The 25,790-nt window shown below is 38.5% G+C and overlaps 2 protein-coding genes across 5 annotated transcripts in view; one reads left to right on the top strand and one right to left on the bottom strand.

Annotated features, from left to right (window-relative positions):
* LOC135433727 (uncharacterized) overlaps positions 1 to 25,790 on the top strand; it is a 127,710-nt gene that overhangs the window by 6,555 nt on the left and 95,365 nt on the right. For all 3 annotated transcript variants that reach the window (XM_064689939.1, XM_064689938.1, XM_064689940.1), the window contains exon 2: positions 5,228 to 5,303. The gene's annotated coding sequence lies outside the window, so the exon portion shown is untranslated. The remainder of the gene's footprint in view (positions 1 to 5,227; positions 5,304 to 25,790) is intronic.
* On the bottom strand, positions 23,578 to 25,691 carry LOC135433502 (aspartate aminotransferase, cytoplasmic-like). 2 transcript variants are annotated; one of them, XM_064689613.1, is made up of 7 exons: positions 25,564 to 25,690; positions 25,347 to 25,504; positions 25,100 to 25,281; positions 24,563 to 25,040; positions 24,104 to 24,269; positions 23,900 to 24,042; positions 23,578 to 23,844 (listed from the first exon to the last, which is right to left on the bottom strand). In XM_064689613.1, exons 1-7 carry the CDS (start codon positions 25,602 to 25,604, stop codon positions 23,696 to 23,698), a joined length of 1,317 nt encoding a protein of 438 aa, XP_064545683.1. In that variant the 5' UTR covers positions 25,605 to 25,690; the 3' UTR covers positions 23,578 to 23,695. The 2 variants fall into 2 exon arrangements, with proteins under 2 accessions (XP_064545683.1, XP_064545684.1); XM_064689614.1 differs by lacking the exons at positions 23,578 to 23,844; positions 23,900 to 24,042 and having other exon boundaries at positions 24,224 to 24,506; positions 25,564 to 25,691.

Below are 25,790 nucleotides of genomic sequence, written 5' to 3'. Positions count from 1 at the left end.
CTGTTGACGTTGTCTTCTCTCTAGCCTTTCAGCTCACTGTCCCTCTCCCTTTCATCGCCGAATGTCGCCCAGCGGCGCACAAACTTTACCTTTGCCCAAATTTCATTTATAAACATTTCAAGAGAGGGACTGCAAATTGAGTGTTTAATTGCAATGAAGTTCCCATTTCGATGTCAGTGGCAACATATGCACCGAAGCATCGCCAGCAACCGGAAGCTAGTGGAGACTTGCTGTTAGAGCAGATGGCAGCAACTTGAACTTGGAATTGCTATCGACTTCGGCGTCCTGACTTGTAGCTCTTCTCATTGTTGATGCTGGAATTACCATAAAGTGTATGATTTGCGATACTTTTCTCTTTATTCAAGAGGAAAAAAACTATTTATGAATAGCTTGAAGTTTCCCAATATCATTCTTTAATCTAAAATCCTCTTACGTAAACTGTTCATTTATTCAAGCCAAATTATGTAGCTTCAGGGCCGTAAACCCAAGTTAATTTGTCGTTATCTTGGTTCAAACCAGCTCCCTGCCTTTTCGTGCGGTGCGTGAATCTCGCATTCGTCATCTTTAGAGTCAGGCTTTGTTTCAATTCTTGGTTTGTCTAATGGTTTCAATATATTAATGAAATAATGTTACTTTTGATTTGTAATTGCGCGTTGTACTGAAAATATTGTAAGACTGAAATATTTTCATATTCGAAATGAGCGCTAAATTTGATCTCTATTCAAAATGGTCTTTCGCCCAACATAATTAGCATGTCGAGCGTTTTTTATGCTTTGGGGTAAGCAACCCCGAAAGTTTTATAAATTTAAATAAAACCTTTTTCGGGGCTAAATATGGCTTGTCTTATTTTTATTTTGTTTGTAGCAAAAAACAATCGAAAACTCGGGTTCGAAATGGTTTTTAATAATAATTATTATAACGAAAATATTTAAGAAAAATCTGTGGGTGGTTTTTGTTTATTAAAGTAACGAGAAAAGATTCTGAAACATCTCCCAATTCAATATAGTAGTCTATTTGAAGTACATGAATTATTTGTCTTTTGTGCACTTTCAAGAAAATCAGATACACCTAAAAAAGAACCCGAATGTTTAGGTTTATTTGCAGCGTTATCGAAAACAAAAGAATTTCAAAAGCAATTGTCTAGCGCTGTTTAAATGCCTGTTTTGAATGGTTTAGTGGCCGTCGAGCTGAACTCTGGGGCAATCTGTCACCTAACAGAGCTCTCCTGTGATCTCTGAAGCTGCTTATTTTGCTTATTCAGCCTTTGATTGTCAGGCACTCATAGAGTCGGTCTGAGCCAATCATTTCACTTACGTTTTCATGCCGCAGAGCGTCAAAAGTAATTTGCATTTAGCAAATATTTGCTGGCAACCGCTTGGTTGTCAGCCTGGGCCGCCAACTCAACTTGGGCCTCCATCCGTAGCCTAACATCAAAGTCTCGTGCCGCGATGCGTGTCAAAGGCGTTGGCATAGCTTTAAGTGTAACGACTGTCAGTGCTTTTACAATTCCCAGGCATTTCTCAAAATATCCAGCCAACAATTTATATTTATTTTTTTTTCCATATTTTTTTTTATGCTGGCGCCCGTTGGCGGTCGTTGTGTTGGCCGAGGACGACGCGACGCAACATTCCGACGTGGCGAAAATGAGTTTCAGCTCGAGTGTCGCGTTGCTCGAGGCATCGGCGGCGGTCAGAGCTAATTTTCTGATGGGCTTGCTAGCTCTTTTTCTCATTTTTTTTATATTATATGTTTCTGGCTGGAAACTCACAGCGCTTTGCACCTTTAAAGGTGTCAAACTGTGGCTTGAAGCTGTCTGTTTGGATGCCATGAAATGAGCCCAGTATTTGCCGAGTTCTAAACAATTTTAGGTGTAACTTTCTGAGCTGCACCCCCAACTCAAACTCCAATCGAACTGGGCAACTTCAGCTGGAGTTATTGTTTTGTGTAACAGCAACTTTTGTGTGATTTTTAAGTCATCAATGGTGCAGCTACAACTGCAAAAGTTGCAACTCTGCCTCACCTAACAAAGTGCAAAGCTTTGCCAGTTGTTGTTGCCGTTTGTTTGCGTTGAATTTTTCAAATTGTCCACCGAGCAGCCATTTGCCAAAGCTGCCGCTGCTGCTACAGTTTCTGTTGCCTTTTCTCTATGCTTCCGTGCATTTTGTTGCACTTTGGGGGCAGAGGTGACTAAGCGAGGGTTGCCCTTAATATCGCTGCCCAAAATAAATGTTAATGTATTATCCGTTAGATCGAAAGTCAATAATTATTTTAAATTCTCTTGAAATTGTCTTTTGTAATTTTTTCTATTGATATTAATAAGTCTGAATAATAGGTTGTAGATAATGTCCGTTGTGATTGTTGATTAATTTAAAGAAAATACTGGATAATACTAAAGAGGCTTATATTTATGATGACAGATGTGACAAATACCTGGCACAAACTCTAGACAAGAAGCATTTATTTTTAAAAATATCTATAGGTTGTCATCATTATCCTCTATTACTCAACTATTGAACACGTTTTGGTTCTTTTCGGCCAGTTGCTTGAAGTTGCCTCTGCCCAAAACAATTTCCAGCCTATGCATTTGATCTTTTGAAAGCTTCTTATTAGGAAAAATGGTTAATATTTCTCGTGTCTGTTATGTATGTGATTTAGGCCAAAAATATTTACCGATCACTTTAAAAATTTAAGAACTACAAGAAAAAAACAATTTAGCTTCCAGTATGATCAATTTATATATGAAATTACCATATCGAAACTTTTCTTGCGCCCCTTTTCCCACTCGGTTCAGGTTTTTTCCTCGGCGCTTTAGTATTTTTAAGCAACAAAGGAGCTGGGGGAGAAGAGCTCTTTGTTTTGCTTTTGACGATGGCTGCTGCCGCGGCTCGTTGCAACCTGCTTGCATTTGTTGGCTGCTACGTGTTCAATAACAATTGTGTTGCATACTTTAGTGCGTTGGGGCAGGCATTAAATTTTAAAGGAGTCGCAACTGTGGCAACAGCACATCGAATGCGGCCGCGTCAAACGGTTTACTGCAAATCAATTACTGCTAAGAAGTTTTCCAGCGCTAATTGCAAGGGGTTTTTCCTTTGCCGGACTTTGCAGGCACTTTGTTGACTTTGTGCAGGCAGCCAAACACTGAGAATGAAAATAAAATAAGTTGTAGATGAACGGCAAGACGGTCGGCTGCTTTGTGACTTGGCCAAAATGTTGGGGATTTATCATGAGCGCTTTGTAAGGCTTTTTAAGAGACGATTTTGGGTTTGAGTTTGAGTTTGGTTCCATTACTGCTACTGGGCCACGTCTGCATTGCGCACTTCTTGCTGCAGTTGAAATTAATGCTCTAGCCTTTTAATTACACGACAAATAAGCAAACAGCCGAAAAGTTTTGCGCTAGTTACTCGAACAGAGATGAGAAACCACTTGAACGACGTTTAAAGCATTTAGGGCTGATTCGTCTGTAATTTGTGAACTGGTTCGGCTCTGAACTTTGCCAATTTAGTTTCGGGCATTCTTTTTGGTTCCAAATCTCTTGTGCATTTAGTTTACTGAAGCCAAGTACTAAAGATAGTTGTGTAATTAGGCAGAATTGTTGTTATGCTCTATTTTTGGAATATGCTTTCTTAACTAAATTATTTAAAAAACATGTCATCAGAAAGTGTTAGCTACTTTCTTTACACTTAAATATATTTCGGAGTCACTTTAAAACCTTCTGTTCACTTGTGCAGACAGTCTTGACAGCCCTGCTTTAGTTGCTGGGCCTGTGTGCATATGCATCTGTATTTGTGGTAATTAATTTGAGGCTTTCAGTGAGTAGAGTAATAGTTGATGAAATATCGTTGAAGGCTTTTAGGCACAAAATTGTTGACAAATTGACTAAAAACGCACCGAAGCCGCAATGCGGTTGAGAGTTGTCGAAGAATTCAGTTTGTACTTGTTCGGTACGCATATATAATAAGGCCAACTGCTTAATCAGCTTTATTTGTATTGATAGCGTTGCATTTTTTCACGGTGCTGCAATGTTAAACAAAGCGCAGCAAGCAAAGAGGAAACCAGCACAGCGTAAAATGCATTAAAAGCGTGGCAAACAACCAGGCAGAACTGGACAGACCGATCCCTTCCAGCTGGCTCCCTATAGAGCATTAAACTACCCGACTCTTCTCTGGCATTCAGAAGTTATGCATTTTCAAGTGTCTGGCTGGGGTCTGGTCCTGTCTGAAGGAGGGTGTCCTGATGGCCAGTCGCCTGCTGTTTACAGAGCTACTTAATCGAAGTGCTGCCAATGCCGCCAACGGCAGCGTCATGCATCCTGCAGCTTGTTCTGCAGCTCGTCCTGTTCACATTAAATGCAAAAATGTTTTTTGCCCCACTCCATTCAGCACTTTTTTTTATGATTTTATTTTATTTTTCTGCATTTGCTTCAATTTTTTTTGTTCGCATTCTGTTTGCTTCCGGTTTTCATTAATGGTCTTAACATAAAAATACAATTTGCTGACGTTTAACTGGTTTGGCGGCCGTTAATAAATTGTTAAGCGTTGTTTGATTTCATTTTTTCGCTTGCTTTCAATTGATTCTATGGCACACCCGGCAGGCGTGAAGAAACATTTCCGGTCCTGGCAGATGCGCTGGTGAAATAGATTAGAGCAGCAAATGCGACTATGATAGCGACGATTGACCTTTTTAACTGCACCAATTCTTTTGGTAACGAATAACTCCAAGAAGACATCCAATTGTATAACTAAGACCGATCTGATGAAAGTTCGCAGGACTTATATGGAACTATTTAACTTACTGTCTGATTTCAGGAATTATTATTAAGTATTACCTAAGCTTATTTTAATGTTACTCGTTGTACCTATTTTTGCTTGGCTCAAGAAGGTAACATTCAAGCTGATAAATAATTAAAGAAACCTTTTGAATTAGATATTTGTATTCAAATTTGCTAATTAGTATTGAATTTGGCTTTAATTATTCGAGTGTATGCTACTTTATTCGAGTGTATGCATGTTCTCCTATACCAAATGCACACCAAGTTTACTTCATTTATTCACCGCTCCAATGCAAGATAAAATATAAGCATATTTTTAAATAATTCCCTACTCTGCGATTCTCATGAACTCAAATAAGCGCTACAAGATTACTCTCCCCCTATTCAAGTATATCTCTCCCTCTCTTTGTTTCTCCTGCTCATACATTAATTAGCTTTCTACTTCTTTTTTTTTTATAGATTTATATATATGAAAGACGTCTTTCTCCTCTAAAGATGGCAATTAAAAAAATAGTGTGTATATATGGATTATGGGGTAAGTACATATTTGAATATATTTAGAAATAAGCACATCTAAGGGGTGGTTAGGTGCAAATTGATAGAATCGTGTGTGCCACTCCCTGTCTATTTTCCATTCTCCTTGATCCATTTTGATAAACGCCATTTTGCAGCCATAAACTTCAGTCAAATAAGTTTAATTAGTAGAATAAACTGTCAAACGCTTATATTAATTCGATTAACTGCAGAGTTAATGGCAAGTGTCGTCTCGTCACTTTGATGTTTTGTCGCATGTAACGTTGACAACTGCAGTTCAAGTAGTCATTATCAGGCCTGTCCCTGATTACCCCCCTGACCGGCAGCAACATCACCAACCGTCTGCTGCAGCGGCAATAAACCAAAACAGCTGCTCCAATTGGTCGAGAACACAGCCCAAAACACTGCGCACATTTCAACGCCCTTTGCAGCCGCTGCTTTTCATTTAATTGCGGTTGACTTTTGGGGCTTTGACAGACAGACATTCGGGGGGGGGCGAATCACATTGGGGAAAATTGTCAGGGAGCTACTGGCCCATACCCACTTGGCAACAAAATGCCAATCATCAATCAAGGTGATTTGTTTCAATGCCCCAGCCACAGATTTCACGCGGTTGTGACTGCAGATGGACATGGAATCCAGGCGGCAATCGATGAGCTGGAGTTTGAGGCCAGCTACCAGTTTCCTGTTGCTCCACATTGCTTGCCACATGTGGCCAATCACTTGCATACACTTCAATTGGTGCGGTTGCAGGCTTCATTCCCTGCCCTCAGGCACCCTCCCCTTGCTGCTTACGCCGATCCAGCAGCAGCAGCAGCAGCAGCATCTCCTACTGCTGCTGTTCATCAATGAATTCAATCACGAAAATGTTGGTGATCCCCCCACACGAAAGTCCCAATGCTCGTTGCTCCAATCCTCAATGCCGTCATTTGTTGCATATTCATGAGCGCTGCCGCCTGTTTGAGTTACTGACGTGGCTTTGATTTAATTGCCTTGATTTTGTCTATAATTTATTTTGATCCATGCGCTCCGGCAACAACAAACTATGCCCAGATTTATAAAAGTTCCCGCCCCAATATTTAAGTTTCTTTTTTTTTTGTCTCGCTCGCATTTTGTCCCAGCAAATATTTCGTATAATTTACCCATGACTGCGCCACGCTAAAGCTGTCGCTGCGATTTTGTTTTACTGTTACTGCTGAAACCAACGGGGGGTTTATAACCGAGGACCAGTTCATCAGGTTGTGTTAATTTCCTGGTTTATGATAAATAGATTAGGCCCCGAAACGGTGAGAGAACCGGAAACAGGTGACAGAGAATGTAACTACCCCATTTTATGTGTGTTGTCTGTAAATACATTCGATCAAAATTGTTGCAATATAAATTAATAATTCGAATTGAGTTATGATATTGATAGCATCTCTTTGAATTCAGCTCATGTATCTGTTCCACAGAAACCTGTCAAGGGTTGTCAAGTCCTCTGGGGTTTAAATTAAATTATTTATTTTATTTGAAAGATATTAATTTCTGAACAAAGTATTCTCTCTACCGCATTGCCGTTAATTCGATCTCTAAATTAAGTGGAAAAATATTGTTATATGAACAAAATATTCCGTCTTTCGCCTTGTAGGGGTCTCGAATCCGCAACTTCGTGCTCTTTTCTTTGTAATGAACTAAACAAAAGAAAGCACCTTTTACTTTTGCACAAACTGTTTTTATTATTATTTAATATTTAATGCGCAATTGCAAACACCTTTTACCTTTTTCTTAATAAATGTCCATTTCCCAACAGCTCACCTAGGGTATTGATTAATCGAGCATTTTGTTATAAATTCGATGTTCACGATTTTACTTTTTTTGTGCTGCGTACGAAAATTGTAGAAATATTTCATTTCTGCCGCGTCCAATGTGCGCCGTTCTCCACAGTCTCTGCCTGCCTTCTGTTAACCGCAGCTACACATTTTTAACGCTTTAAGAAGTTTTTCTCTCGCATTTTTGTCGCCATTTTGTGCACGCCTTGGCATGGACAAGTCGCAGCCGGGAGTTCCAGGGTTTCGGCTCTCCTTTGCCCGGCTGCTGTTTCATTCCTGCACTGCTCACGCTTGTAGTCAACCATTTTTTTTTATAATTTTTTTATTTTTTATAAATTCCAAAGAGGTGTGCGCATAAATTTTTGGCGCCTGTGCCCTGCAGCGCACACTTATGCAGAGGTGGGGTAGCTAGAGGGACCCTTAGCTGCATGCAGCTGCTTAAAAAAAACATTTTCTGAAAGGCGACCGATTGGGGGCCATGAAACGGTCTAAGACTAAACTCATTTTAAAGCCAGACTGATTGTAATTTCATTTAGTCCCCGTCTACGTCTCCGTCACGGTACCTGTCCGGCTTCGGGCGCTACTCGCTGGTGCCTATTACCGATTTTGGTTATTTCATTTTCCAAGCGACTTCAAATGTCATTTCCTTTAGCCGCCTGCCGTCCTGTGATTTGTGACCTGAGTAATCGTAATCGCGCTTTATCTATTAGTTACATTGCCGCCTTCATTTTGCTACTTCTTTAGCTTCTTGCGCTCCTTCGCCCTGTCGTTTGCTGCTCGACGTCTTTAATGAAATTTACTTGGGTTGCCTTTCTATTTACTTTGCGGCACAAAATTAATAAAGGCGAGGTGCACAGTAGCGGCAAAGGCAAAGCCAAGTGGAAACTTAATCCCCAAGGAAATTATGTGAAAAATGTGCGTGGGTTGCCCACCCATTTCCCATCATCTCATAATGTTGCTGGGCAATTGTGGCCCGTACGGTGATTGGGTGGTTTGGTCACTTTCGGCCCTTCCAAGTTTAAGTTGTTAAACGGCGCATAGCTGTAAATATTTTTGCACAAACCTGCAGCTTATGGCTTAAAAATCGAAACGAAAAACAGTCGGGAGTGCAAGACTATGAGCTACCCTAAGCCCCGCGCAAAGCGACCTTTAAAAATATCTAGCTAGCTTCCTCCTGTACGAACATACATACGTGCCCCTTGCTGCGCAGTTTTAGCTGCTGTTTCTTTACTATGGGAAAGGTATTCTTGAATAGCATCGGTTTTTATAGACAGATCTTTATTATTTTCGGAGCGAGAGTATAGCATTAAACATCGTTTCAATACCAAAGTGCAAGGCTTTAGCTTTCAAAATGTATGTCCTTTATGTCTCCAAATCGATTTTGATCGATATTATCAATTTTATCGATATATGTGGCGAGATATCGACTAACGTGATAAACTCTTTCTACATACAGACGGAAATGGCTAGATCCACTCAACTCGTTGTGTTTATCCAGAATATATACTTGATAGGGTCGAATATGCTTCTCTCCTTCCTGTTTAATACATTTACTCACACCACGAAACTCCTTTCTTACCCATTTTCAATGGGTTCGGCGTATAAAAACCTTAATAACGTGACCGCTTTTTCCATGTCCGTATTTTGATGTTGTCCGGCCTTATTTATTTTTTATTTCTATGGATAGGGCCCCTCAAGCCAAACTGGGCAATTATTATTAAGTGTTTACTGATCAGAGGCGGCGAAAAGTAACTAGTCCATTGGGCAAAGCATGCAATTTTTTCGTCACTTAAAAGAGGAGTTTTGTTTATAAAATAAATAAAATAAGAACAAGTTTATTGTATTGCCAATATACACTTTTTAATTACTCAGCGACTCTAGCCTGATGTCCTTCATTATTCAATTCGAATTTTAATACTAATACTTTAAATGATCAATCTGCTATCGCAAGTCTGGTGTCAAAGAAGTATTTATACGAAATATTGTTAACTGTAAAAAATCTTTCGAGTTAATGAAACTTTCGGGCCCCCGTCCAACTAAGCCGCTGTCCAGAGCAGCAACTTTTATAGCAATGTGGCATTTTCAGAGGATTTCGGGTTTTGAGTTTTTTAAAAATTTAAAAAAGGTTGCCGACAATCCAGTTAAATTTGCATGAGTCCCTTTGTTCTGTGCAGATTGGGCGAAAGGGGTCGGTTAATTTTAGACTTGGGCAACGCTGCGTATGAGTTATGTGCGGGACACTTAATTCTTGCAAGTTGCATAATGTGGAGAAATCGCCGTTAATCTCCGCACGTGCCTAGCAGCGTTACCTTGTGAACAGTCCGATTCGCCTTTGAGCCGGGCGCGTAGTCAGGACAATTGTCTTTTGCCTTTGTGGGCGCACTGGGCGCATCGAAGTGTCAATTACAGGCATCGAAAGGACGAACAACAACAAACAAACAGACAGACGAATAAAGGGGGCGAAGTGCAGGACAGTGGGGGGCACAGCAGGACTTGAAGTTGAAAATTCCCAGTAGCCGGGTAACTGGCTGGGTGTTGCATAATACTAATGTAATTGTCAGCTCATTGTTTGTCACAAGGATAATATCGTAATTAGCCCGAACATGGGCACTTAATTATTTGCATAAGGCCAAAACAGACGCAAAAGGAAGTAAAATACATATGACACTTGCTGAAAATAAACAACAAAATATTAAAATATATTAGAAACACAAAACATATAGCTGCGTAAAGAATTTGACAGCACAGGAATCGAATAATTTAATGTTCTTCGTGGAGTTTTCTTTCTTTGTTTTCAAGAAAAAGCTTTGAGAAAAAACTAATATTAATATGAGGTATTAATCGGACTTTAAGATGGAAACTCGTCCTTACAATTCTGGGATATTGATTAAATTTAAACAGGGCTCAAAATTATAAACAAAAATTTACAAAGGTCCTGCCTTATGGTCCTGTTCGTGATCTGGCTTTTCACATATTTAAACATAAGTTATGTTTCATATCTGCATTCACTTTTAAATATATATATTTTGCGCGTTGTACTGAAAATATTGCAAGCCGTAAATATTTTCATATACAAATTGCGCGCTAGATTTGTTCTTTACCCAAGATTTGCCTCTACCAAATATGGTTAGATATGTGCAATGACTGGGACATAAGTTATTTATGCTTGGGTGGCTGATACTTTTACACATTTCCATTTTGATTTTGCTTGCAACCGGCTTGCAGCCTGAATCCTCATACTAGCTTTCAGCTAATGTCATTTAAGTCTTAAGGAACGGGAAGGCTGTGGTATTTGTATGAGTTTCATTGAAGCTCAAGTATTAAAGTTATCTGGCGACTTGATTTCAATTTGAGATTTCAATGTGAAAATCAATGATTAGCAAAGTAAATGCACACACAAAGAGAATTAAAACAATAATGCTTACTCGCCCTGAGTAAATACGGACATAGTACAAACACATGAATTAACCGCAGGACTCGTGGGTGGACAGAGTCAGTCGCTCTGGGCTTGGCTTCTTTAGCTGCTATTCACCTGCTTGTTTTAATGCGACCTTTATTTATTTTTAATTACTTGCATTTAAATTGTATATTGCCAGTGGGACTGTGGGCCAAACTCAAATCAGCCGTATGATAAATTGATTGCAAATGTACACAAACTGACGCATATACATATATAATATGCACACACACACACATGTGTTTGCTTTTAAGCATTTAAATACATATTTATCCGAAGCTGGCTTTTATTTGGCCTGTTGTGCAGCGGTGCAAAATTTTAATAAATTGTTGTGCTTTTAATTGCATGCAACTTCATTATTTATCCACCTTAAGCTTTCAACATGAATTTAACTCTTTAAATTGTCAATAGAAATATTGTCTGCAAGCGTTACTTGATAAAATACCTAACCTATGGCCTTCGGTTAGGATCAGAGTTCGGATCCTCATTGTTCAGTTGCTTTAATTACTTACTTACAGTGGACTGTATTATGTTTATAAAGATTACGTGTTCAATCATGAAAGAAAAAAATGTTAAGTGCCAAATTAAAATGGCAATGTTTTCCGGTAGCAATCAATTATTTTCTGATTTCGCATTCAGCGTCATTTTCGTCTTAAGCTGCTTATGCGTCAATTAAGGGCCTTAAACATGTTTTTTGCTGGTTAAAGCTGTAAATGATGAAATTTTTGTCCTGGTTAAAGGCATAGTAGGGCATTAAGCTGATGTTGATATATACACGATTAAAATAAGTATTTTACAGAAGAGTGTGATAAAGCCGAAATAAGGTATCCAAGCCTATTTCTCACAGAGACAGTCCATTGCCTCTATAATTAATATGGGGCAGGGTATTCGCTTGTCGACAACTCGCTATTGCAGTATTCTTTCTTGTTTGATTCTGTTGTTTTCAAAAAGCAAAACCAGCCGCATAGCACCAACCGCCGATACATTTCGAAGACAAACCAGCAACAACAACGACAAGAACAACAATAACGACGGATTAACTCTCAAACCTGTAACTGAATGACCGCACACAGACACCCTGTTAAAGAGAGTGAGGGAGTAGCTGTGATGGAGGAGGAGGATTGAGCAAGCCACATGTCAGAGACATTATGGAATCATGAACTTACTGGTGTTGTGCGGTGGTGTGTGTGTGTGTTTGTGTGTATATATATACACACCTGTATGAGTTGTACTCCATTTTGGCTATAGCTGTGGTTGCGACAACGATTTGTGGTCCAGAACAACACACAAAGGCACACGCACACGCAGCCACACACACAAAGATCTACAGTTACCAATACGGCTGGCCATTTCAATCATCAATCAAAGTGTTTTGTTACGACTTTCATACGTCATGTTTTTCCCGAAAATCCAACCGTACCATACCATACCATACGGTTGTCTGTTCCGTTGTCTGTATGTGTGCGTGCGTGTAGGTGTGACTGTGACACAAGTCGACATTTATGGTGTCGACAACGACAGCAGCGAGAACGTGAAGGATTCCATCATCAGAAGCTGCAACAACAGCAGCTGCCTGACAATCAATCACATGCCTCAATTCAATTCTCAATGCCGTCATTTTCAATTTCATTTCATTCTAGTCGCATTTAGCTAAATATTTATGAGTACGTAAACAGAAAAGCAGATCATGCTCAACTCTCCCCGCGTCGCTTTGTTTGTCTCTCAAATGAGGCGTAATTAAAAAACATTAAATTTGTTGACAAATTAGAGAGAGTGCGTGCGTGCGTATGTGTGTGTGTGCGTAGGCTTCGAATCAATCAAGCTTCCATTTATCGGCTTTATTGTGTGGCATTTAACGAACTTAAAAAAGAAACTTAAGTTTCAATTTGAGGGCTCATGCTGCGGCTGCCTCAGTTTGTTTGCAGTTTGTTGTTACTGATTGTTGCTTCAACATTTTCCCCGCTCACTTGTTTATGGGATCAGGCCTTATTGTTAAAAAAAAAATGAAGCTTTTGTGCGCTTTTTGATTTATAGATATTGGATCACACAGAGCTCCTACGCCAACAACAAGCTCCTAAACACTCTATTAGCATAGTTTACTCTTGGGGTAGCTTAACTTTATCCAACACTTTGCTGATGGCTTATGAAATGCTGCTTAACTGATTAACTAATTGATTTGTTTTCTGTTCTGTTTTATTTAAACAATTGCTTAAAATTTAACAGTCGGAAATAATTGTTGTGATGGCAGTGTATCATTGTCTCTCGATTTGTAATTTAAAGGGTATTAAAATGCCGTGGCGTTCGGCTGCTGTGGCTTGTTTTGTAGCGTGTGTCTTTGTTGCATACTTTTAGGCGCGCCTGGATTTGTTTACAGTCAAACGCGCTGACCGGCAGCAGCAGCAGAACAGAGAAACACCGACTGAGGGAACGGGGAGGCAGCTGGGGGCAGGGTAAGCCAAAGCAGCCGCACAATTTGCTCGGCGTTTTTTGTATCTCTGCAGTGTCTGTTGCTGTTTGCCTGTTTGTGTGCCGCTGTTACAGTGTTTTGTGTTTGGGTAAAAACTTTGTGCACTGATTGCAAACTTGTTTCAATTGTTTCGTAACCGACTAAGGAGCGTTACAGATGGATGGGGATGAGGGTGGAGGTGGGGAAGGGGGAGGAGCTAGTGGCGCTTTCGCCATGAAAGTCAAGGCAGAGCGTGTGCACAAATAGCCAAAGCTGAGGCTGAGCGGCAACAGCCATTCACTTGCATATTTCTGTGGCTTAGTTTCCGTTTTCGAACCAAACGAACAGCATAAAAACCTATTGAAAATTTGCATACGAAAATGAAATTCAAATGGGTTTCGTTTTCCGCACATTCCTACTCTATCGACCCCGCAACTGCTGTTTCTCTCCTCCTACTATGCCTTTCTCAGTCTCTCAGTCTCTCAGTTCTCTGTCCAAGCTGCAATCAGGAAAGTCGGCTTCTCTGGGCAAACTTTCGTTTTTTATTTTTTTGCTCGCAGCTGGCACACAACTTTAATACGCTTTGAACTATACATATTTATAGTTGAAATAACAACAAATTTCGGAGTGTGAGGGAGAGTTTTGTTTCTCAATGAGTGGCCACTTTTAATCTCAAATATTTTGATTTGTTAGCCACATCGCTGTTTTGCCTACCCCAAAAGCCAGCCAAATTGATTTCTTATTGAGCACCTCGTAACTTTGTAATGCAAATCTGTTAGCCCCCTTTCTGGATCACAATCTGCTTGCTTGTCTGTCTATCTATCTGTCTTTCATTGATTGCTGCTATCAATTTTGGCCTTTTTTCCCAGGGTTACACGCCTTAGTGAGGCCAATAAAATGCAAATCATTTTCCGCGTAAACAAAACGTTTTTAATGAAGCCATCAACTAGAGATGGGCACGTGACAGCTAGATGGAATCAAATTTAAAATCTGAAAAATAATATTACAAGCAAGGTTGAACACGTAACAAATAATTTTGGTGGTGAAGCAAAGCAAAGCAAGTAGGTTTGGCACATCCTTAAGACTAGTCCTTGCTCGTCGTATTTTGTATAATCTTTAATAGAACAAATAATTTAATTAAAATATATTAAATATTGAAACTATCGTTTACACAATAGTTTATTGACTTCATTTTTAGATTAAAACAGTTCGGTTTAGGTTAAGATGAGGCTATGTTTTGTTCAAGGTAAATAAATAGTGAATAGCTTTGGGGCTCAAACCGGTTTAAGCCCTAGCTAAATCAATAGGGAGTTTATCATCAATTCCATTCATGTCCTGTCTATTACGATAATATTCTTTCTCACGCCACTTTCTCTAATTCGCAATCATCGTCCCTATTATCGCATTTATTTAATGGTAAACTGTTGAATTTTGATGGCTTTTAATTGTCTTAAGCAACCCAATCAGTGGGCGTTTCTTTGGTCTGCTCCTTTTTTCCTATCTGATTTGCACTCTCCACTCTAAGATCCCTGATTCTGGATAGTCAGCACAATAGTTATGGGTTCAATTTTGTGCTGACTGCTGACCCACTTATTGGTCACTTCTGGCACTGTTTCCGCTAGCCTTGCAGCCACTTGACTAAACAGCACTCAAATTTGATTTTGATTTATGCTGCCCGCAAACACGATAACCCAACTCGAACCCGAACCCAAACTCAAACCCGGAGTCGTAGCCACTCACAGCGATTGCATCTCATAACTCTGGCATCTATCGGCCGCTTTCGTATTTACATGCTGCTTACACGCGCATTGGCGTGTAACGGAAATTGAGTAGCATTGAGCACTCATGAAAGGGTTGGCCAAATGGACCCAGCCTCATGGATAACCCTCTGCTCCTTGAGTTGTCCTACTATGCTGCTTGGTTCCGGTCTAACAATTGAAAGCTTATAGCAGAACAACGATTTTGGTATTTTCTTTTTGTTTTGTGCAGCCTTTGCCAAGCATGCTTTGGACACCCCCAGCTCCAGTTCGACTCCCATATTCAATAGAAAAACACAATTTTCGCAATCTTTGCTTATCTTTTCATCTCACTCGTTGCATGCACACTTACTTGTTACTGTTGTTGTTGTTGCTGTTGTTGTTGCATTTGTTGAATAAAACTATAGCTGCTTTGAAGAGTTGCATGGCGAAGGCAGCATTTCCCCCTTTTGTGTGTCGACATTACCGGTAATATCAAGTTTTGCCATAAACTAGGGCTGTTTCATAGGTTTTGTCTGCTTGGCAATTTGTTCTTGCAGAACATATAATAATTTTGCTGAAAATAATAATATTGATTATTATATTATAAAGCTCCATGGATGAAGTGAGTGAAATAAGTTTAAGTTTATATTTTAAAGCTTAGTTTACGCTTCGTCTTAATCTTTTTTTCTTATTTTTCTTTTTGTATTTAAATTGATTTATGGTGAGTTATGGTGACAAGAACATTATACATACATATATATATGTCCTAATGTTGTATTTAAGTAATATAAACCCTTATTCCTCCTCTTATGATATTTATAAAGGTAAAGGGCTATTTTAAAAATGAAGGTTTCAAGGAAGGTTTCTTCAAAGTATGCCCATTGGCTAGTATTTATTTTTATTTAATAATCTGGATTATCATTCAGATTTATGTATTATATTAAAGTTAAATCCAAAATAGTTTCTTAACTTTTGAAGCTAGCCTCTTTATCTTATCACTCTTCGCCCTTTCATTGGTGTATATTGCTATGCCAGGTTTTATTGTTGTCATAATGTGGTGGCTTGTTGCAGCTCTCCTTCAACTCTTCTTTTCCTGCATTCTTCCTGACTACATTTACCAGTTACGCCAGGCGTGTTGGGTTGTCTGCATTTTTATTGCTTAAAGCCTAGGCACAGGCACAACCCACTTTGCACCCTCAGCAGGGTTTCCCCAACCTCTACTTCAATCTTAGCCAGAGTTTACTACACGTTTTTTATGCCCCGCTGCTTATTTTTTTGTGTTTTGCCATGTTGGTATTTTTCCGCTTTGTTTTCATCTTATGCAACACAAAGGTGCATTTTACTTGCCTGCTTACATACAATGTTATTGTTGCTTCGTATGCGTCTTTCTATAGTTGTTGGTCTTATGCATCAAATAAGGATATTAAATTTCAGCTCGATGTTCTTGCACTTTACTGTAGTTTGCATTTTATATTAAACTGCCCAAACGTCCACATCCTCTCGATGCGTTATGTTAATGCGATGCTTGTGAAACTTATTGGAAATCAAAGCAATCATACGCCACATTGGCTCAGCTGGAAAAGTACTCGACTGAGAAAAATTTCTTTCGCTTGAACATGATTTAAGAATCTAAACTTTGGATTGGCAGACCTTTTGGTGAAAATGTAAATGTATTTTTAAAATATAAAACTAGTTTTCAATTCAATCAATTTCAATTATTACCTGTTTCCAAAATCTATCAAAACTATCTATGTTCCGATTATCTGCCTGCTTCGGCAGATTGTCTGGCTCTGTGGTCAGACTTTACCGTAGTTGTCATACTTGATAATTATCTGCCGAAGACAGATTATTGTCCGATTTTGCCTAATTTTAGGGTTTCGGCATACCAAATGTCGGCCTGTCTGCCCGTAGCTAAAGCTTTGGATTAGAAAACATGGACTTCAATTCGAAATTCACTTAATTTATTCTGAGTGTAACCGGTGCATGGGTCAGTCATGAATATGCACTCAGGCGTCGTCAACTCCTGACTGATTGCAACGCATTACGTTTCACATTTTTGGCACTCGATCTTTCCGTGTGCCCTCCACCCAGCAGTGGCTACCAAGCAGACAAATCGCTTTGATTGATGCCCTTGGTTCAGTGCATTTGAGCTGCATCTGCAGTTAGTTATTGCTGCCAGTGCTGACGGTTCGGTAATTGCTTTTGGGGCGCACCTTTAAGCCACACAGCTTGATTCTTCGGCTCGTGTCCGTTCCCAATTTGATGCTCAACAATACGCACGCAATTACCGCAGTTGGGAGCTTCGAAAAAAGTTTGACTCCCCGGAGTCAGACGAAAGTTGTCATAGCTGCTGGGCCCAGGCGCAAACTTTCAGCTCTAATTGCCCAAGTGGTTTTCGAGTGGCATCACCGTCGCCAAGACGCTGTCGTAATAGAGCTTCCTCTTCGCCTTCCGCTGCCACTTCTCTGCTTCTGTGGTGCAGCCAAAGTTTTGCTGGATGGTCACCCCAAAACTTGTCGGCCCAAAATGCACAATCAAAGCTGACCGTTGGCGTTATTAACACAAATGAAAATTGTGGTCATGCTCTCACATGGCAGTTGCTTATATTTCAATTTATTAGACGGCAAAGTTTTTGGCTGCCTCCACGCGCCGCCCTGACGACGACAGCCACTTGGCCTAATGAAGTTTCGGATTGGAACTGCAAAATGCACATACCTTTGCACACGTTCCCCAAAAAAATGTATATATGTGTATATATATATATCTTTAATATCTTTTAGTTACACATATGCCAGAATTCAAGATGCCAGCAAAGTTAAACCGTACACACAAGCACATAGGGGAGTCATATTTGCATTGTGGCCCCACAATTACCTTTCCAGGGCACAGCATTTGACTCACAGCATTTAACTTTTGCCCTTTGGATAACTTTTTTTATAGCGATATACATGGAATTAAGACTACGGGAGATTTGAGCTTGTGGCAGAGCGCATGATAATAATACAGAATTCTAGTAAAAATGTTATTATAAAATGCAAAGCTTGTAAAAATGATAATTAATTATGTTAATTATTATTTTCAAATATAGAGATCTGGATACACTTATTTTCAATCTTAATTTTAATAAATGTCCGTCTTAAGTCTATACAAAAGGCTGATTTATTGCGTAATTTAAGAATATTGCCAATATCTCGAATAGAACACGTAATTATATTAACAAAAACTGTATATGGATATCAGCTTTAATTATTTCATTTACCTTAAATAAAGGGTATTTATTAGTCTCTTATGTCTTGTTCGTCCAGCTTCCTTTAGTGTCAAAGTGCGCTCCCTTATCAATTCGGTTATGTCATGAATCATTATCAATGCTTATGCAAATGTTGACGCCTTTTGGCTGCTCCAGTTTCGTGTTTCGTAGCAAATCAAAATTCCATTAAACTTTTCGGTGCGCCCGCATAATTTTGCAACATTTTGTGGTTTGAACTTTACTTTTTGGCACTTTTTACAGTGCTGCTCTGTGGTTTTTAATTAAAATTTGTTTGCTAACATAAAGCTGGCAACGTTTCGCTGCCATTTGCCATTGTTGATTGTTGTTGTCTTCTGGGTCTGGGCAAATATGTCTGGCCGTCTAATTAGGAGCGCACATCCACAGTGAAATTACATTGCGTATACGCAGCGTGTGCCTTTTTAATAATGCCGAAAACATTTTGACAGACAACAGCGAAAAGGGACAACAAACCAGGACGAACGACGCAACGTTACGGGCGAGGCGGGGCGGGGCGAAAAAAGCCGAGAAAGCAAAATGAGAAAAGAGAAAACGTGTTGGCTAATTGAAAAAAATACATTTTAATAGCATAATTTTTGGCGCTGTGGTTGTGTCTGCTATTAAATCGCCCGTCTGGCGGTTTTCCTCATGATGTGTTTGCTGCGGTTATGTTGGGCCTCGCACTCAACTTGGCTCTTTGCCCTATTATTAGCCAGCTATCACCTGAAAACAATCTAAGCTGAGCTGTCACGTTCTTGCCGCTACTTCGATGACATCAAACACTATTCGAATGAAATTTGTTTTTGATTAGACGATTTGTATGCTGCTTAAATCAGAGCCTTATGTTTAATAAAAGAAATTGCTTTTGCTGCATGTATCTGTTGTGCAAGCCAGACGTTGCTCCCAGCTGAATTAAATTAAAAATTCAATGAAAGCACATTAACAGCGTCGCGTCAGATTGGTTTTCATCGCAACCGTCTGACAGGCGATTGAGCAAATTTGTTATTTCAAATAATCGAACTGTGTGTCTGTGGCTCGGTCGGTTTCTTGGATTGCTTATATTGATTTTGCGCCGCAAATGAGGCGTCAAAGAAATCAGCAGCTGTTGGTTGTTCCTCTCGTCTGTGGTCTGTAAGCTGTCTACTGAATTAAGATTCAGTCTAAGCGCACGAGACACAGCACACGGCAGACGTCTATTGATGTATATATTTTTGATTACTTTATTTTTATGAGCTATTGCCAAGGCATATTTTTGAAGGAATATAAATATGTTTTTGTGCTTTTCAATTATATCTTTATTTCTAAATTAATCTTTTATGTTGTTTCTATATTTGTATAACAAGCTGTACTAAATAAATATAATAACTTTCATTATAATTATCATTATTATTACCAATATCAGTAATATGATCAGTATCAGTATTATTATCAGTAATATGATCAGTATCGGTATCAGTAATATGATCAGTATCAGTGTCAGTATCAGTAATATGATCAGTATCAGTATCAGTATCAGTATCAGTACCAGTATCAGTATCAGTATCAGTATCAGTATCAGTATCAGTATTAGTATCAGTATCAGTATCAGTATCAGTATCAGTATCAGTATCAGTATCAGTATCAGTATCAGTATCAGTATCAGTATCAGTATCAGTATCAGTATCAGTATCAGTATCAGTATCAGTATCAGTATCAGTATCAGTATCAGTATCAGTATCAGTATCAGTATCAGTATCAGTATCAGTATCAGTATCAGTATCAGTATCAGTATCAGTATCAGTATCAGTATCAGTATCAGTATCAGTATCAGTATCAGTATCAGTATCAGTATCAGTATCAGTATCAGTATCAGTATCAGTATCAGTATCAGTATCAGTATCAGTATCAGTATCAGTATCAGTATCAGTATCAGTATCAGTATCAGTATCAGTATCAGTATCAGTATCAGTATCAGTATCAGTATCAGTATCAGTATCAGTATCAGTATCAGTATCAGTATCAGTATCAGTATCAGTATCAGTATCAGTATCAGTATCAGTATCAGTATCAGTATCAGTATCAGTATCAGTATCAGTATCAGTATCAGTATCAGTATCAGTATCAGTATCAGTATCAGTATCAGTATCAGTATCAGTATCAGTATCAGTATCAGTATCAGTATCAGTATCAGTATCAGTATCAGTATCAGTATCAGTATCAGTATCAGTATCAGTATCAGTATCAGTATCAGTATCAGTATCAGTATCAGTATCAGTATCAGTATCAGTATCAGTATCAGTATCAGTATCAGTATCAGTATCAGTATCAGTATCAGTATCAGTATCAGTATCAGTATCAATATCTGTGCCTGAATCTGTATCTGTATCTGAATCTATATCTGTATCTGCATCAGTATCAGTATATCTGTATCTGCATCTGTATCAGTATATCTGCATCTGCATCTGTATCTGTATCTGTATCTGTATCTCTATCTGTATCTGTATCTGTATCTGTATCTGTATCTGTATCTGTATCTGTATCTGTATCTGTATCTGTATCTGTATCTGTATCTGTATCTGTATCTGTATCTGTATCTGTATCTGTATCTGTATCTCTATCTGTATCTGTATCTGTATCTGTATCTGTATCTGTATCTGTATCTGTATCTGTATCTGTATCTGTATCTGTATCTGTATCTGTATCTGTATCTGTATCTGTATCTGTATCTGTATCTGTATCTGTATCTGTATCTGTATCTGTATCTGTATCTGTATCTGTATTTGTATTTGTATCTGTATGTGTACCTGCTTCTGTAACTATAACTCTAACGTAAAGAATTTTAAGTATTAAAATTATAAACAGATACGATAACTAAGTCTTAGTTGCACACTTTAATTAATTTTAGCGTCATACGCTTTGATAATTTGTATGATATACAGCATGGAGATACAATTTTGCTTGTCGAAAGTGTCTTTAGCGATTGTAGTTGCCCACGCGTTAATTCTGCTTGGTTCTTTGAATTTCATTCAATTAAATGCAGATTTTCCTAGACTTGCCGCAGGCGTAATGTGTAATCGCCATATTTGTTGCTGTTTGTGTTTAAAATAAGTCTATTTAGCTAGTGGGCTTTGCAAACTGTTTTGACTGTTCGGCATATATATTTAATGGCTTACCCTAAGATGAGTGTTTTGAGTGTTTTGTGGCTAAAACAACTGAATTATTTTAGCCATCAATTGAAAAGGTGTCCGTACCTTTAATTAATATCATATTTTCAAGAGCTTAGCACAAAATGAATGTTTATTGCAAATTGCAGATTGAAAATTGCCGGACTTGCTTTGCTCAGCAACGTTGTCTCGTGAAATATATGTAATTACTATTATTTCCTGTGAACTATTGAAAATATAAAGCGGGAATGCAAAAGGAAAATTATTGGCAGCCCAACAAGACGTGGGACAGCAGACAAATGCAGCCCAGCCAAACACACAAATGGTTTCTAGATCGATAAACTTTGCAAGGAGCACACAATTTGTGTGTTGAACCTGCCACGCCCACTTCCTAGATGCTGTAGCATAGACAATAAATTCGAACAAAAGGCAACACATTCGTCGAGTGGCAGCAGCAGCAAAGGAAGAAAATTGTCAGAGGCGGAGAGTGGCACAAGTTGAAAGAAAAGAAAAAGAGACAGAGAGAGAGAGAAAGATGGTGCTAGAGAGAGGGTAGGGGAAAGAAACAAAGTGAAAACTGAAACCAAATACCCAAACACAAAATGGCAGCTCTTTAGCTGCGATTTATATTTGAAATGCCTTTGGGTGGCCACTGAAGCGGCAAATGCTTTTGCGGCATTGCCTCCAATGGAGCGAGGGCCCTAAAAAAAATATATTGCACCGAAATATATTCATCGACGGCAGTTGCAACTTATTTTTATGCCTGTTAATTGCCAGCCAGACCCTCCACCCTACTGATGAGGTCCCTGCCCAGCCAGTTTTGCGCCAGCAATGGGTTCCACTTTGCATACGCAACTGTCAACTTTTGCCATTTTGGCAAACTTCACACCAGGCGGCTGCCAGCTCCCAGGAGTTATTTGTCTGTCCCCCCTATCCACTTGCCCATATGTGGGCATCATAAATATTTTCCAGTCCATTGATTTTTGGTCGCTGTGAATGTTGTCGATGTTGATGATGTCGGACGGACGGACAGAGCAAGAGCCGAAGCAGCAGCAGCAGAAGCAGCAGCCGCAGCTGAAACTTGTGTTCCAAACAACAGTTTCTGAATTATTTCAACTAACTATTTGAATTTGTAATGCAATTTAAAGCAACAAATAAATATAATCAAAATGCGGAATCTCGAAAGAACTAAAGGAACGTGAATCTTAATTCTCGAAAGCGGAGTGTATATTGAGTTGAGACGAAAAAAAAGTTTACTCATGATTACTTTAGTAATTTAGAATGAATGTATATAGGCTCACATCACTCTTTTGATAACTCTCAATGAACACATTCTCAAATTTTGCCTTTCTATGTGATTCTCAAGAATTCAAGTAAGCCTTACAAGTTTTTATGCTTTTTAATAAAAGTGTTTTATAAAATAACGTGTTGACAAGTGCTGTAAAGGTCAAGTTTGTGATATAGATATGTATATATGCGTGTATGTTTATGTGTGAATGTTTATATATAATGTGTACGCATATATACTAATTAGCACCTTAATATTTATATCCGCAATTCGCTATTATCAATATTAATGTATATTTATATATCTATATAGGGATTATATTTATATATATTTATATACAACTATTGCTCAAATTTAAATTTATAACTTGTCGAAATTGTCGTGAAATTGATTTCAAAATCATTTCCGTCGGTAATTTGCAACTTGTTGTTGCCTGTTACGCATAAGCTACCGTTATCGCCGCCCAACACCCCACTTCCGCCGCTCCAACCCACTTAACGGTTGCTCTTTGGCTATGTTTTGTTTTGTTTTCAGCGACACTTGATTGCCTTTATGTGTGCGTCAGTCGGGCTGACGCGTAAAAGTATGCTACACTTCAAATAGACTCAAATTATGTTGTCGCTGAGAGAGTGTAAGCAGGACAGAGAGAGCGTCTGATGGAGTGTGAAGAGAAAGGCAAGTGTGTGTGTCTGTGTGTGTTTTTTGTTGTATGTGCGGTGTTTGCTTAACGCTTTTTATGCCTGACAACAATTTTATGTGCGTCGCTCATAAATATTTTTGCTCAAGTTAATTGAAACATTACCAAAAAAAATGCTTGTTGGCAAATATTGAAATATTTCTGGGTTGGGCACACGCTAATAGGCTGTATATATGCTTTTCCTTTTCTTTTTTCTGCTTGATAGGTTTTCTGGTAATAATTTATTGGCGGTTGTTTGTTTATAATTGATTGAACAAAGCAAAGCTTGAATCGAAACAAAATCGAAGTTTGTTTTAAGGAATGAAACATTTTTTTGGGCATCATTTTGTTCCCATATAGTAATGAGAGGTGCACAAGTAATATTATTTATTAATTTATTACTCAAATGTAATCGAAGATCCCTTACAAAAAATATTACATAAAACACAAATATGAGGGAAAACAATAAATATATTCTGACCTTATTCTTTAAAATCTTGATAACAACTAATTTATCTACATCTGGTCTTCGTCTTCTGACGCGTTTATGGCATTTAAATTGATCATTTTGTTAACGCAAACTGACCGCTTGCCTAACTACTTCGTCAATCGATTTGGCCACATAATCAATATTATTTAAATTCAATCCGCAGACATTTATGCGTCCGCAGTTTAGCAAATAAATATGCTTCTCTTTTAACAATTTATAACATTGATTTGCTGATTGATAAGGAAGATTTAAAGATTTGAATCTGTTAAGTTATTTTTTACTCACGTGGCAATCCCAAAAATGAGAACATTCCACGCTGTTTTTCAATGTGATCCCATGTACCGGGAGTTTCCAGCTCTTTGAGTTTATTGGTCAATGCTTTCCGCATTTTCTTAATACGATCCACCATTTCGAGTATAGTTTTTAACCTGCATAAAAGGAATTGTATGTTATATACTATCCTATTCGGGACATTTAAATATCACGCACCATTCTTTTTTTTTATTTTCGTCCGTAAGGAGCTTTGCAACAACACGACTACAAAACGCAGGTGGATTTGAATAATTTGTACGAATTAAAATCGAAATTTGCGAAGCTACCGCTTCAATATGATTTGCATCCTTCAACACGAATATCAGATTGCCAACGCGCTCATCTATAATTCCAGTAGAAATCAGCAATTTATGAAATAAATTTATTTTATAATTATTTAAAGGCTTCAGACTGTCAAAACTTTTCGTTGGTTTTCGTGCCAGCACAGCACCATTTCATTTTACGACAACTACATTTTTAATCGATATACAAACATTTATAGCCACACATATGTTCCTCAGAACTCAGGTGATAGCCATCGACTATGGTAGTTCGAATAAAAAAGGCACTGGCTCTAGCACTAGCAAGCGTCATTAAAAAAAACACCGTCTAAAAAAGCCTTCAAGTCGCACTTACTGTATAGGCCCATGTTTTTGGAAAAAGATTGTGCTATTAATGTTTCCATGCCCTTTTTGACAAAGTATCGAACTGCCCAGGTATCGCGATCCGGATCGCCACTTGCAAATCCTTGATACGCAACATCGAAGAATGGGAAGAGATTGCGTTCTTTTATAACTTGGGCTATTTGCTTCCATTGTCTTTTAGTAGGATCCATTCCAGTCGGATTGTGTGCTGAAGGCTGCAACAATATAACATCGCCCTCCGTCGCTTCATTAAGGGCTGCCAATAGATTGGATATATCAATATTTCGTTTTGCATCATTCCAATAGGGATAACCCTTTAGGGTCTTAATGCCAGCATGTTTTAAAATAAGTGAATGGTTCTTCCAAGTAGGATCAGACATGTAACAAGTTCGTTTCTTTAAATGTTGGCTTATAAATTCAACAGCTAATCGAAGGGCACCGCTGCCTGAAATAGTTTGAACTCCTACAATCTGAAGGTAGAAAAAACACCATTAGGTGTAGTAGATGCAGAAGAGTAATATATCGTTACGCGATTTTCTTCAATTGCCTTGCAGTCCTTCCCTAAAATGAGTTCGCTAGCCGCCTTTGTAAACTCTGGATTCCCAAATACGGGTAGATACTCAAAATTTAAATTTGGATCTTGAACTAATTCTAATGCACATTTTTTTACAACCGGCAAAATGTAAGGTTTGTTTTCTTCGGTTCGATACACTAAAGCATAATTGCTTTCAGTTTTTAGTAAATAGCAATTAAACAAATCAATCTAATCCGCTTACCACCTATTCCTAAATTTACTTTATTCTCGTTCTTGTCTTCCTGAAACAGGTTTGTTAAACGAGAAATCCCCTGGGGCGTCAATGTTTTAATATTTTCGAAGGCTGATTTCTCGCAGTCGTCCGATCCGCAATACTCACGGGTGGTTAATTTGAATAAACTGAAGATTATTTTGGTTATTAACATACATATTCAACTGATTTGAATTTGGTTTGTTACTTTAGCTTGGATAAAAGCGAATATCTAGAAAATTTAAGCATATTGGAAATAAAATTAAAAATTTGGAATGACACCGGAATAAATTTAAGTCATGAATGTGTTATGAATTCCTATTCAAAGACTATGTTGACTTTTGTTAGCCTTGTGTCTCTACTCCGTAAATCGCCAAATCTCTGCCCCACACTATTGGAAATCCAACCTTGATTAACATCGGTATTTATGGTCCG

This window comes from Drosophila montana, unplaced genomic scaffold (assembly GCF_035044405.1).
Source record: "Drosophila montana isolate Dmon_TW-CO22-7 unplaced genomic scaffold, ASM3504440v1 contig_3218_1, whole genome shotgun sequence".
In the NCBI taxonomy this organism is placed as follows: domain Eukaryota; kingdom Metazoa; phylum Arthropoda; class Insecta; order Diptera; family Drosophilidae; genus Drosophila; species Drosophila montana.
This window is presented reverse-complemented; position numbering and strand designations above follow the sequence as displayed.

Excerpts from the sequence above, each read along its gene's own strand:
- LOC135433502 (XM_064689613.1), bottom strand. The coding sequence starts at position 25,604 with ATGCTTAAATTTTCTAGATATTCGCTTTTATCCAAGCTAAA. Across the intron at positions 25,282-25,346 it reads AGTAAATTTAGGAATAGGTG|TGTATCGAACCGAAGAAAAC; the intron begins GTAAGCGGATTA and ends ATTATGCTTTAG. Across the intron at positions 24,270-24,562 it reads CAAAAACATGGGCCTATACA|ATGAGCGCGTTGGCAATCTG; the intron begins GTAAGTGCGACT and ends CTGGAATTATAG.